A 13,939-nucleotide genomic window follows, 5' to 3' on the forward strand; every position below is an offset into this window, starting at 1 on the left:
ATAAAAGTTACAGTCTGACTTGACGAAGAATACAGATCCCCCAGACTGAAGTTAGACTTGGTTATAGGATAACGAGGAATGGAGGAGCAATTGTTCTTTTCAAGGCCAGGATCTACGACTCGGATCGTTGTGTCATCGTAGTTGAGGGCCAGCACCAAGTATTTTGCAGAATTTAGGTGCAATACCGTAACGTTGTTGTCGCAGTGCAACGTATGCCTCGAGTCCCCGCAGTGCTCTGGATCACGGTTTAGTTGAAAAGTGTTAGTCAAGTCATAAGAGTTAGGCAAGTAAGTTAGGCAAGTAAGTTAGGCAAGTCATAATTAGGCAAGTCATAGTTAGGCAAGTCTTAGTTAGGTATGTTTACATTTTCCATGTTTTAGGGAGACACAAATCCTGGAAATGCTCCATGGTTTTGTATACTTGTTTGTAACTAATAGTTACCCTTTCTACATTGTGTATAAATATCTCCATGATAGCAATACAAAGATATAAGGGAGAATTCTCTGCAAAACATCTATTATTCCTCACTCTTTACTCTCTCAATTACACTATATTTGACATGGTATCAGAGCAATCGATTTTGGTTGCCTCTGCATAACCTTATCCTTGCCTAATCTCTACTTACCCTTGCTCATACTTTGCTGCTGTATTGCTCCTACCTCTACCCTTGCCTTGCCTCTACACTTTGCTGAAAATTGTGCTCTTGTTTGCTGAAGTTCTAAGCTATCTTCCGCTGCATCTCTTTACCTCTTTCCTGTACCAATTTTCCAGCACCAACTTTTCCTCTTCCCAGCATCAATCTCTTCACCTATTTACCTCATGGAAGACACCACCAACTCCACTGCCGACTCCTCTAAGATCGACTCCACCAAAAGCGACTCCACAACTCCACCACTCCGGTCCTCTCATGATTACTCTCAAATTACTCCTGATAAGTTGGATGGGTCCAACTATCCTGCATGGTCTCGTAGTGTTCGCTTGGCCATCACTGCTCGTCGTATGGCTGGTTTCATTAATGGTAAAAAAATTGCACCTGCCATTGATGATCCTAGCTATGAAACTTGGGATGAAGACAACTGTTTGGTGCAGTCATGGCTCCTCAATTCCATGACCAAAAATGTACGTGCCTTATTTGACCATTGCTCAACGGCTTATGCGGTGTGGGATGCATCTCGGAAGACTTACACTGTTACTCAGAATAGCTCCAAGTTGTACCAACTCCGTCGCCAGTCCGTCACCACCTCTCAAAATGGTGAGCCTGTGAATGTCTTCTATGAAAAGTTACACATCATATGGCAGGAAATTGACAGCCTCCGTCCCTGCAAACATACCAATCCCGATGATGTGGCTCTTCATCAACAAGCACTTGAAGTTGAACGTGTGTACGATTTTTTGGGAGGACTCGATCCCAACTTTGATTCCGTTCGTAGTCGGATTCTTGCTATGAACCCGCTTCCAGCAGTCATTGAAGCTTATGCACTTGTGGTAGAAGAAGATAACCGACAATCCTCCATGCTTGGCGGGGGAAGTGCAATGGCCGTCAAGCCCTATCGACCACCACACCGTACGTCCTCCGGATTTCCCCCCCGGGGTCCCAAAACTGACGATGCAAAGGGAACTCAGAAGTGCACTCATTGTGGTGGTAATCATCTTGTTGAGAAGTGCTTTAAGCTTCATGGTTATCCTGAGTGGTGGGATGCTCTCAAGTCCCGCAACAAAACTCCCAAGGCAGCATGTGTTATAACTACCGATGCTTCTCCATCTTCCACTCTACTTTCTGACTCCGAATCAGGTACACGACCCACTACATGGATAATTGATACAGGTGCCACTGATCATATGACTTTTGACTCTACTATGTTTTCCACATTATCTTCTAAGTCTTGTCATCCATACATTACTAGTGCCAATGGAGTTCCTTCTAATGTTGCTGGTGAAGGAACTATATCACTTTCCCCTTCCTTATCTTTATCTCATACACTACTTGTTCCCTCCATCAATTGCAATTTGCTGTCTGTTGGAAAATTACTTGACTCACATAATTGTTATGCCACATTCTATCCTTCCCATTGTATTTTTCAGGACCTCACGACTCACGCGACGATTGGGCATGGTAAACGAAGAGGGGGGTTGTATTCCTTGACGGTATCTCCACCACCAAGGGCAGCTCATACTCATAGTTCCAGCTCACAAGCTCGAAATCAACACCAGATTTGGCTCTGGCATCGTCGTCTAGGGCATCCATCATTTGGCTATCTTCAACGTTTGTTTCCGTCTTTGTTTCGTGGCTTAGATAATCACCAGTTTCAGTGTGAAACCTGTGTATTGGCCAAAAGCCATCGAACTGTTTTTCCCTTAAGTGATAATAAGACAGAATTTCCTTTTGATTTGGTTCACTCTGATGTTTGGGGTCCTGCTAAAGTCTCTTCCAATGGCAAAAGATGGTTTGTTACATTTATTGACGATTGCACTCGCATGACTTGGGTATACTTACTTGCTCATAAAAGTGATGTTTCCGCTGCAATCCGTGAATTTCATGCTATGATTACCACACAATTCCAAGCCTCCATCAAAGTATTCCGGTCTGATAATGGTGGGGAATATGTGAACAAGGTCTTGGAACAATTTTTTCGAGACCACGGCATCATTCATCAAACCTCCACACCTTTTACTCCACAACAAAATGGTGTCGCAGAGCGAAAGAATCGACAATTACTTGAGGTTGCTCGTGCATACATGCTGGATCAATCGGTCCCTCACTACTTATGGGGACATGCCCTCCTTTCTGCAGTCTATGTCATTAATCGAGTGCCTAGTAGTGTTTTGAAGTTTGAAACTCCACTGAACACCTTGGCTCGTCACGTCTCTCTTCCTACAGTCCTCAAGTTGCCTCCTCGCATATTTGGTTGTGTTGTATATGCTCATGTTCCATCTCATCAAAGAAGTAAACTGGACCCTTGTGCCATTCGTTGTGCGTTCGTTGGGTATGGATCAAATCAAAAAGGATACAAGTGTTACCATCCTCCTACTCGCAAGCTCTTTGTCACTATGGATGCCACATTCCATGAAGATTTATCATACTTTAAAACTGTTACGCCCCCTTCTCTTCAGGGGGAGAGGAGGAATGAAGAGAAGGAAAACAAGGCTCAAGAAGAAAATCAAGTTTGTTCAAAAGCGACCGGTCGCCCGGACCTCAGCGACCGGTCGTCGTGCTCCAACAACACTGAAAATCGTCCTGAAACGACCGGTCGCCTCCCAGAAACGACCGGTCGCTTTTTCACAGAGTCAAAAATGCCGGAAACGACCGGTCGCCTTCCAGAAACGACCGGTCGCTTTTTCACAGAGTCAAAAATGCCGGAAACGACCGGTCGCCTTCCAGAAACGACCGGTCGCTTTTGTACAGATTCAGAAACGACCGGTCGCCCAGAAGCCAGCGACCGGTCGCCGAGACTTGAAACTGGATATCTGGACAGCAATGAAGGTACAGAAACATTATCGTTCTTATTTGGTGAAGATCCCGGAGATGACAATCCAAATGTTTGCTGTGATCAACTACAAAATACAACCCCTTCTTCTCAACCATCGGACCAATCGTCTCGTGATGAAGAAACACTCGAGGTAATTCCCGAACCACCTAATCCTATACCATACACTCTCCCACCTAGGACCACTAGAGGAAAACCCAAACCTCAATATTGTCCTGACCTTGCTGCCAAGTCTAAATATCCCATTAATAACCATGTTTCAACTCATAGATTGTCAAAGTCATATGCATCATTTGTCAATCAATTATCTACTGTATGTGTTCCAAATAAGTGGCAGGATGCTATAACAGATTCCAGATGGGCTGAAGCAATGGCAATTGAAATGGAAGCTCTGGAAAAGAATTCTACATGGGAGATGGTTCAGTTACCACAAGGGATGAAACCAGTTGGATGTCGGTGGATATACACTGTTAAATACAAAGCTGATGGATCCATAGACAGATACAAAGCTCGATTAGTAGCCAAAGGGTATACACAAACATATGGAATTGACTACCATGAGACATTTGCACCTGTTGCCAAGATCAACACTGTTCGTGTTCTAATGTCATTGGCTGCAAATCTTGATTGGCCACTACTGCAGTATGATGTAAAGAATGCGTTCCTTCACGGGGACTTGCAAGAAGAAGTGTATATGGAACCACCACCAGGGATCTCTACGACATTCGGTCCCAACACCGTTTGCAAGCTGAAAAAATCACTATATGGGCTCAAGCAGTCGCCACGAGCTTGGTTTGGAAGATTCACTGATTCCATGAAGCGTTTTGGATACTCTCAGAGTCACTCGGATCACACTTTATTCTTAAAGCGTCGTGGTAACAAACTGACGGCCCTCATCATCTATGTTGATGATATGGTGGTTACCGGTAATAACAATGAAGAAATGAAGAATCTGCAGAAGCTCCTTGCTAGTGAATTTGAGATGAAGGACTTGGGTGAGTTACAATATTTCCTTGGCATAGAAGTTGCTAGATCAAAACATGGCATATTTCTATCCCAACGAAAATATGTGTTAGATTTGCTAACAGAAACTGGAATGCTTGATTGCAAGCCAGCTGACACACCTATTGAGCAGAACCACAAGTTAGGGATGTATCCAGATCAAGTACCCACTGACAAAGAAAGGTATCAAAGGTTAGTTGGGCGACTGATCTATCTGTCACACACACGCCCCGACATAGCTTATGCTGTAAGTATGGTGAGTCAGTTTATGCATCAACCGAGTGAGACACACATGAATGGAGTAACTCGGATTCTGAGGTACTTGAAGGCTGCCCCTGCAAAAGGATTAATGTTCTCCAAACATACACATATGTACCCGGAAGGATACACAGATGCTGATTGGGCAGGATCCATCACAGATAGACGGTCTACATCTGGATACTTTACATTTGTGGGTGGCAACTTAGTCACTTGGAGAAGTAAGAAACAAAAAGTTGTGGCTAGATCAAGTGCTGAAGCAGAATTCAGGGGAATGGCTCAAGGAGTGTGTGAATTGCTCTGGTTACGGAGATTACTGAAGGATCTTGGAGTTAAACCCTTAAAAGCTACAAACTTGTACTGTGACAATAAAGCTGCTATCGAGATAGCACATAACCCAGTACAACACGACCGTACCAAACATGTGGAAGTCGACCGACACTTCATCAAAGAAAAGCTTGAAAGTGGTATAATTAAGTTTCCGTTTGTAAACTCGGAAAACCAACTTGCCGACATTCTGACAAAGGCCGTATCAAGTAAAGTTTTCTATGCCTCACTTGACAAGTTGGGCATGCGTGATATCTTTGCACCAACTTGAGGGGGAGTGTTAGTCAAGTCATAAGAGTTAGGCAAGTAAGTTAGGCAAGTAAGTTAGGCAAGTCATAATTAGGCAAGTCATAGTTAGGCAAGTCTTAGTTAGGTATGTTTACATTTTCCATGTTTTAGGGAGACACAAATCCTGGAAATGCTCCATGGTTTTGTATACTTGTTTGTAACTAATAGTTACCCTTTCTACATTGTGTATAAATATCTCCATGATAGCAATACAAAGATATAAGGGAGAATTCTCTGCAAAACATCTATTATTCCTCACTCTTTACTCTCTCAATTACACTATATTTGACAAAAAGGGTAGCTTATGTTGTGGATGTTGCCGCAGGAAGAAGCACAGCTGTAATTATATTTAGCGCTACAAATTTCACTGGATAATAAGTTAATACCGAACAAGGCTGCAACTAAGACCCATGAGGACAAGGTAAAGGGCCTTGTTCCACTTCCCATAGAGAGAGAGAGAGAGAGAATTGATTTACAAGTTCTGTTCTGGAGATATCTATCAGTTTTGTACTGTCCACTCAAATTGGTATTATTGATGTCCGAAAGTCAGTCAACGGACAGGTAATGCTAACCCCACACGCATTTGGCCAGGTAATGCTAACCCCACACGCATTTGGCTATTTTCATTCCGCGTCTTATAGTTTTCAAGAATGTCACATGTCGTGGGACCTCCAAGTCAACTGTTGACTTTTATAGTATTTTCATCCCAAACATTTCTTTTTTCTTTTCTTTCTCTTTTCCTAGTAAGATCCCAAACACGATTGGGTTAATTGAATAATGGGAGAACATCTTAATTGAACATATGAGTCACAGAAAGATTTAGATACCATTTTCTTTTTCTGACCCATGAGCCTTAGATATGGTAAAAATTATTACCTCTTCCTTGTGCTTAATCTTTCTGGCTTTCTCCACAGTGCTTGGAGAACCCCAAGATACCTGTGAAAAATTGAAGTGTGGCGATAGAGGCCCAGCTGTCCATTTCCCTTTCAGCCTCAAAGGCAGGCACCCGGATCACTGTGTCTTCCCTGGGTTTGTTCTGTCATGCAATGAGAAGCATGAAACAATTCTTGAGCTTCCAGTTCCGTTCAAATTCCCAGTCAAAAGCATAGATTATAAAGCTCAGGCAGTCCAATTATATGATCCAGAAGGCTGTCTTCTGGAGAAGCTTTTGAAAGTCTTCAACAAGTCAATCTCTCCCTTCAACAAGTCAATCTCTCCCTTCCACTTCTCAAAAGATCACATGACTGATCTTACCTTATTCAATTGTTCCTTAGCTGAGAGGCAATTAAATGAACCAGAGTGGCAATTACAAGAACCAGTCCCCTGCTTCAGCGGCCCTGGCTACCAAGTTTATTCTGTTCCTTCTTCCTACAGCATTGAGGCCTTGTCTCTACTTTCTTGTACAAAGATGTATAATTTGTCCTCAGTTCTATATTTTCAATACAAGACTGCCAATCTTTTTTTGGAGTGGTCTGAACCAAATTGTGGACAGTGTGAGGCAAAGGGGAAGATGTGTAGATTGAAGAACAATGGCACCAAAAGTGAAATTGAATGTGTGGACTTCAGTAAAGCAGGTATGGCTAACATATATTTTAGTTTGGTTCACATGTATTTAACTTATTACAGATTCTTAATATTCTGCTATACTAGTCACTTTTTGCAGCATTATTTATTGGCTTTTTATCGCAAAAAGTCCTGAGGTTGATGAATCTATCAAGTTGTATCCTTGTTTTATTTTTGTGTTTGTGGTCCTCGAGGTTAACTTGGCTAACATATATTTAATGGGTTCACATATATTTAAATTGTTACAGATTCTTTATATTCTGCTATACTAGTCAATTATCTGCGGATGCGCAAATAATACAATGCATTCATGAAATGAGATATTATCATCTGCAATCCACTTTTTGCTTACTTATTTGGAAGTTTGGAGCAAAGTAGCAGCACTGTTTATTTAAGGGATATTTTCCAAGCAATATCTCATTCTTAATTTGACAGTGTATTTTCTTTTTTTCAGGTAAAAAAAGGAAATGGGTGGCTACAGGTGAGTTGTTTAATTGAAGTTGCAGTTTGTTTCATCTGTATATATGAGATCGTGGTGATATTTACAAAGGATTCCCTTGCAGGTGCATCCCTGGGTTCATTTGTTGTGTTACTCTTTGCCCTTGCAGCCTATCGTGTCTATAGTTCTGATAGAAAAGAAAAAGAGCATCAATTAAAGATTGAAAGATTTTTAGACGATTACAGAGCTCTCAAACCTAGCAGATATTCATATGCAGATATTAAGAGGATTACAAATGACTTCAAGGACAAGTTAGGGGAAGGAGCCTACGGAACTGTTTATAAAGGAAAGCTTTCTTCTGAACTCTTCGTTGCTGTGAAAGTCCTCAATAGTTCTAAGGGAGATGGGGAAGAGTTCATCAATGAAGTGGGAACAATGGGTCATATCCACCATGTCAATGTCGTTCGATTGGTTGGCTTTTGCGCTGATGGATTTAGACGAGCTCTTGTTTATGAGTTCTCACCAAATGGTTCACTGCAGGATTTCGTTTCATCACCAGACAAAAAGAACAGTTTCCTTGGTTGGGAAAAGATGCAAGATATTGCTCTAGCCATAGCCAAAGGAATTGAATATCTTCACCAAGGATGCGATCAGCGAATTCTCCATTTCGACATCAAACCTCATAATGTTTTGCTAGACCACAACTTCACTCCAAAGATTTCTGATTTTGGTTTAGCCAAGTTATGTTCCAAGGATCAAAGCATAGTGTCAATGACTACAGCTAGGGGCACCATGGGCTACATTGCACCTGAAGTGTTCTCCAGGAACTTTGGAAATGTGTCCTATAAGTCAGATGTGTATAGTTTTGGAATGCTACTGCTTGAGATGGTAGGAGGAAGGAAGAATGTCGGTTCAGCCACAGAGAACACAAATGAAATCTACTATCCCCAATGGATTTATAATCTTCTAGAAGAAGGAGATGATCTACGCATCCATATCGGTGAAGAAGGAGAACAGAAAATTCCAAAGAAACTTGCAATTGTAGGGCTCTGGTGCATCCAATGGCATCCAGTGAATCGCCCTTCAATGAAAGCCGTGGTTCAGATGTTGGAAGGAGGAGAAAGCTTAACCATGCCTCCCAATCCCTTTGCCTCTACAGGTGCTGCAGGAACCAATGCAAGTACGGCTGCAAGAAATCTGAACATTCAGTTAGAAGCAATTCCTGAGTTGGAGTAACATGTGTACTTATACATTACATCATTACATGTAAACACACTTATGTATGCAATCAATTATGATCATATAGTTCTTGATGTATGTACTTGACCAGCACATGCCTAATGGTCCAGCATTACATAGAATTTAGAAATAGGGGCGTTTCAATGACCCTACCACACAATCACTGGCTGCCAAATCCAATATTATGCATCGCTTGTGCACATAAACTATTGTGTAACAATCTTGCTTCAAGTTTTGACATGACAGTCCACCAGCTTCCATAAAATTGCCGTTGCTTTATCATGTGATCTTTGAAGTTTCAAAGTTCCCCAAATAATGTGTCTTGCAGAAATATTGTTCTTCTAGTATTTTAGAGAGTATCTTGCGTTGGAGATGGAAGCCTAACAAACAAGAGTTTAACAAATCTCGGCCCTCCCCGTGCAACCCCAGTTGATTGAGAGATTAATTTTGAGAGGTTGGTGGGGTTGGGATGTTGAATCATCAGCGACTACTTTCTAAAATGCATAGAAAGGCAACCAATGAACCTTTTTATTTAATGAAATAGGGGGAAAGATTGAACTTTGTTTTTTGATTCCTCGTTTTGCTTCCATGACCTTTGGCCTCTTCCATTAGAAAAATTTCATCACGAAGGTCAATTAATAAATCCTACAATTTCAATTGAGTTGACCGTCGGAGAGTCTTTGATGAAAAACAGAAGCAACTGGAGAATGTAATTTGTAAATTTTACAATGGGGTCAATTTAAGTTCACATCATTGTGGTTTGGGCGTGCACACACTGATTCATGTGTCTCTTCAAACTTGGAAAACAGAAGGTTATACCTCATTACTCTGACACTCTGAACACCATTTTCGGCTTTGTAGGAAACAAGTCTGTTATAAAGGTGGTCTACAAATGTGATACACTCTGTTTCTTTTTTGTTCAAAACGGCAGATTCCATACTAGTTGATCATTACCAAGCTAGTTAACAGAGTCTAGGGTTCAAAAAAAAAAAAAAAAAAAAACAGAGTCCATGCCTATTTGATCATGACCTAGCTGAAAGGGTCCTTGTTAGCTCCAAGGTAGAACATGCTGGATTTGGAATATTTTGATGACATGAAAGGGTCCTTATCAGCATCTGTTGTGGACACATAAAAGGCTTGGGAGGCATCTGTAGGTATTCAACATGCCCTTCAAGCATCTCTATGACTTTTTTCATTGATGGACGATCACTTGGTTTCAATTGTATACACCATAAGGCTGTTATGACCATCTTTCTTATTATTTTCATTTCATCTTCATTGACATCACCCATCTCCAAGTCCTTTCCCTCGATATATTGATCGAACACCCAAGAAGGGAAGTAAATTTGGCTTGAATGCTCTGCCAAGGCATTCAAGTTCTTCCTTCTGCTTGCCATCTCCATCAGCAACATTCCAAAACTGTAGACATCGGCTTTGTATGAAACACCTCCAAGATTTTTGTAGAACAACTCAGGAGCCATATATCCCAATGTTCCCCTAGCTGCTGTCATAGAGACAACGCTGTTATCTGTCGGATATAGTTTTGCTAGCCCAAAGTCAGAAATCTTTGGGTTGAAATTCTCGTCAAGAAGAATGTTGTGAGGCTTGATATCGAAATGCAGAATTTGCATGTCACAACCTTCATGCAGATATTCAATCCCTCGAGCCACTCCAAGAGAAATCACATACATTTTATCACAACTTAAAGGCATACTTCCTTCTTTTGAATAAATATATTTGTCAAGCGACCCATTGGGCATGAAATCGTAGACTAGAGAGCGCTTTGATCCCTCCACACAATAACCAACAAGTTGCACCACATTAACATGGTGAATCCTCCCAATTGTAGCTACCTCGCTCATGAAATCTTGCCCATTAGCTTTAGACTTGCCCAAAATCTTAATTGCTCCAAAACGCAATTTTCCTTTAAATACAGTGCCAAAGCCACCTTCACCCAGTTTATCCTTGAATTTACCAGTCATCTTCTTAATGTCTGAGTAAGAGTACCTTATTGGGATGAAGTTGTTATCAGCCTGCAGAAAATATTCTATGGTGCTATACATTGACAATTTCCTTCTCCGCCATTTATAGATCAAGAGCCAAATCACAAATGGAGCCCCAAGCATAAATTTCAAAATAACAGGTCCTGTGCAGTAAAATTACTAGTTAATGATGAGTAAATAAACTTTTTTTGGTGCTCTATATCCACAGATTTCAAAAGGCACCGGATGTATGCCCTTACCTATGCCAATAAAAGTGAACACTATCAATCCACTTCCTGCAAAAAAATACAATAAAAGTGAACAGTATCAAGCGACCTGAGGACGTTTGGGAAGTGCAAAGCCCAAATATAGTATCAAGAGACCCGTTGGCCTTGCTTTTACTTTGTTAGTGTGTGAGCTTGCTCTGAAATGAACAATGCTTGACCCATTTGAGGTGGTTTACATCAGAATAGCAATGCCATACTTGCAGTACTAATTACCTGGCTGCCACACTGAACGAACTCCAGTCCGAAATTAGAAATTTAATCCGCAATTTTGCTTTCCTCATTCTTTCTCAGTTTCCTACTTCTTTAATGATATCAACAATCGAAGTTCATAGGAACTACATGGTGAACCATCTTTTGTGGTGAGCGATGTGTCTTTTTTATTTCAACTCATGATAATAGGTCAATTACATTTTGCATTGAGTTATGACACTAACACTCGTGAGGTGTTTTGATATAATTAAAAAGATTCTTCAAATGAAAAAATTAATTAACCTCAAGGAGTTAATAACCCTCAAATGAAACCAAGGTGGTTGGTGTGAGGGGTTCGGCACTCTCATTCCTTAAGAGAGGTCAGGGGTTCGATCCCTGCTCTCGTACGGAGTCACCACTTTGGCCAACACTTTACCCCTTACGGGCTGACCCGGTGTGAGTGGGGATTAGTCTGGATTGTGGTTAAGGCTTAAAGGTGCCACCCATAATTGGGGCCCATCCAGGACCAACTCATGGTTTAGACAAAAAAAAAAATAACCCTCAAATGACAAAATTATGTGCACTCAAATCTTTGAGGTTAATTTTGTCATTCGTTGAATTTTTTTCATCAACAATGTTTGTATGAAAATTCTTTTTTTATATAATTATTATAGGGATTTTGTATGAAAAATTAACACAAGGGGTTTTGTCAAAACATTTTGAAACCTCCACTACTAGATTTTTGTATTTGCGCGACGAAGGAGTTTTGGTCGCGCAAAGTACATTCGTGTCGCACAAATAGTAATGCGATAGAATATTCGTCGCGCAAAATATGTCGCGCAAAGATCGTAAAGATACACTTTGCGCGACGAACATATTAAAATTGTCGCGCAAAATGAGCGACGGTATACCTTCGTTGCACATTATTTCGCGGGACGATGAGATTTTTCGTCGGTCAAAGTTTTGCGCGACGAATATACGTTCGTTGCATTAACATAGCGCGAGGAATCATAAGCGTCGCGCTAAAGTACAGGGACGAGAGCATATTCGTGTCGAAAATATTTGTGCGACGAAATATAGTCGTTGTAAGGACACTGCGCGACGACTACCATGCGTGGCGCCGGTACTGTGCGACGAGTGTGTTCGTGATTAAAATATTTGCGCAACGAAATAGTTTTGTCGCATGTACTTAGAGAGACAACTTCTTTCGTCGCGCAAAATAAAATAAATTCTTTAAAATTTATTTTTACGGTTGTGTATTTTGAAAAACAATTTGCGCGACGGAAACCGTCGTCGCGCTAAAGCAGAGGGACGAGAGTATATTCGTGTCTAGAATATTTGCGCGACGAAATATAGTCGTTGTAAGGACACTGCGCGACGAGTAACGTTCGTGGCGCAGGTATTGTGCGACGAGTGGATTCATGTTTAAAATATTTGCGCGACGAAATATTTTTGTCGCATTTACTTAGAGAGACAAATTATTTCGTTGCGCAAAATAAAATAAATTCTTTAAAATTTATTTTTACGGTTGTGTATTTTCAAAAAAAATTTGCGCGACGGAAACTATCGTCGCGTAAAAAATAAATATATTATTTTTAATTTAAAATTAAATTGAATTATTTTGGTAAAAAAAATAATAATGAAATGAAATTGCAATTAGAAAAGGTAATAAAGAGAAATATGTAAAATGTTATAACATAATGTATTTAGTACAATAGAAATATTTAAAATGTAATTAAGAATGTCAAAATCTAATCAAACAACCCTCCAAGATCTACATTGTCGTCTGGCAAATGCAGCTCGGAGGTCTGGACATTGTTGACAGGGGGAGAGGTGTGGTTGCCATGCTCGGAGGTCGACGGGGGAGTAAAAGGCGGGATTGAAATGCCGGAGTGAGCGAGGGACTGTAGAATATGAGACAAATGACTCTTGAGGTCCGCCACCTCTGTCTTCAAAGCAGTCACCTCTTCATTTGACTCTGATGATTCACGGGGTCTAGGTGGCCGCTGCCTGGCATTCCCCATCCCTCGACAATATGTCCCTGAGCGCCTCCCGAGACTCTGATCCAAGGTTTCAGTCTGGATTTGAAACCCTGCATCCGATGGAGGAACCACGGACTCGAGCGGCGTATCGGGAGGAAGCTGGGAGGCGGACTCCTGAAGAACCAACTGGCTCCTCTCAATCATAGTCGTATGTTGAACATAACATAAAATATGAATTAAAACATTCATATAATAACTATAAAAACTTGAAGGCTTACATAATAATTTAAATTAAAGGCTACTTACATGAAGGGACTCCGCCAACTCATTCCCAGGTCGAACATAAACGTCGCCAAATACGTCAATCTCTGGGAATTTGGACCCCCCCTTAAATTGAGCAGAAAAAAAAATGTTAGTACGAAAAAAACAAATTAATATTAATGACATATTAAAAAATAAATAAAAACGACTTTATTATTACCTGGCGCCGCGCCTCCATCCTATAAGAGAAGGGCCTGGAACCTGAATGGTGGAGAAGAGTCTTCCTCTGCCTATTGCCCTTATTTGCTTTGGCCTTCTTCTGTTATACAAAAAATAAAAAGTATTAGTTGAAAGTGAATTTATAAAAAATTAAATACACATTAGTAAGAAACATGTAATAAGTTTCAATTTAATATATAAAAATACCACATAATCGGCCTCTTGAAAATGACCGCAGAGCCACTGCCAACTATCCTCCCGGCCCTCAAGCTCCTTCGGGCAACCCTCTTGAAGAGCAACCTGCGTATCATCATATGCCTGAAAATGGTGATGCAGGTCGCTCTTCCACTGCTTGTACCTGTCAGCAAAGAGTCTGTTGATGTAGGCTAACAACTCTTCGCCGACGTTCTCCAAATTG

The 13,939-nt window shown here is 40.9% G+C and overlaps 1 protein-coding gene and 1 pseudogene across 1 annotated transcript; one reads left to right on the forward strand and one right to left on the reverse strand.

Moving 5' to 3' along the window:
- The first annotated feature begins 6,099 nt into the window (after positions 1-6,099).
- Positions 6,100-8,679, forward strand: LOC110749024 (rust resistance kinase Lr10-like). Its single transcript, XM_088249371.1, has 3 exons — positions 6,100-6,934; positions 7,378-7,404; positions 7,487-8,679. Exons 1-3 carry the CDS (start codon positions 6,220-6,222, stop codon positions 8,596-8,598), a joined length of 1,854 nt encoding a protein of 617 aa, XP_088105497.1. The 5' UTR covers positions 6,100-6,219; the 3' UTR covers positions 8,599-8,679.
- A 944-nt stretch (positions 8,680-9,623) lies between these two features.
- On the reverse strand, positions 9,624-10,727 carry LOC110749023 (rust resistance kinase Lr10 pseudogene; annotated as a pseudogene).
- Positions 10,728-13,939: the final 3,212 nt, after the last annotated feature.

Source organism: Prunus avium, chromosome 2 (assembly GCF_965620075.1).
Source record: "Prunus avium chromosome 2, drPruAviu1.hap1.1, whole genome shotgun sequence".
In the NCBI taxonomy this organism is placed as follows: Eukaryota; Viridiplantae; Streptophyta; class Magnoliopsida; order Rosales; family Rosaceae; genus Prunus; species Prunus avium.

Bases quoted from the DNA above. Each gene is read 5' to 3' on its own strand.
- LOC110749024 (XM_088249371.1), top strand. From the start codon at position 6,220: ATGGTAAAAATTATTACCTCTTCCTTGTGCTTAATCTTTCTGGCTTTC. The intron at 6,935-7,377 runs GTATGGCTAACA...TCTTTTTTTCAG, and splicing joins TGTGGACTTCAGTAAAGCAG to GTAAAAAAAGGAAATGGGTG. The intron at 7,405-7,486 runs GTGAGTTGTTTA...ATTCCCTTGCAG, and splicing joins AAGGAAATGGGTGGCTACAG to GTGCATCCCTGGGTTCATTT.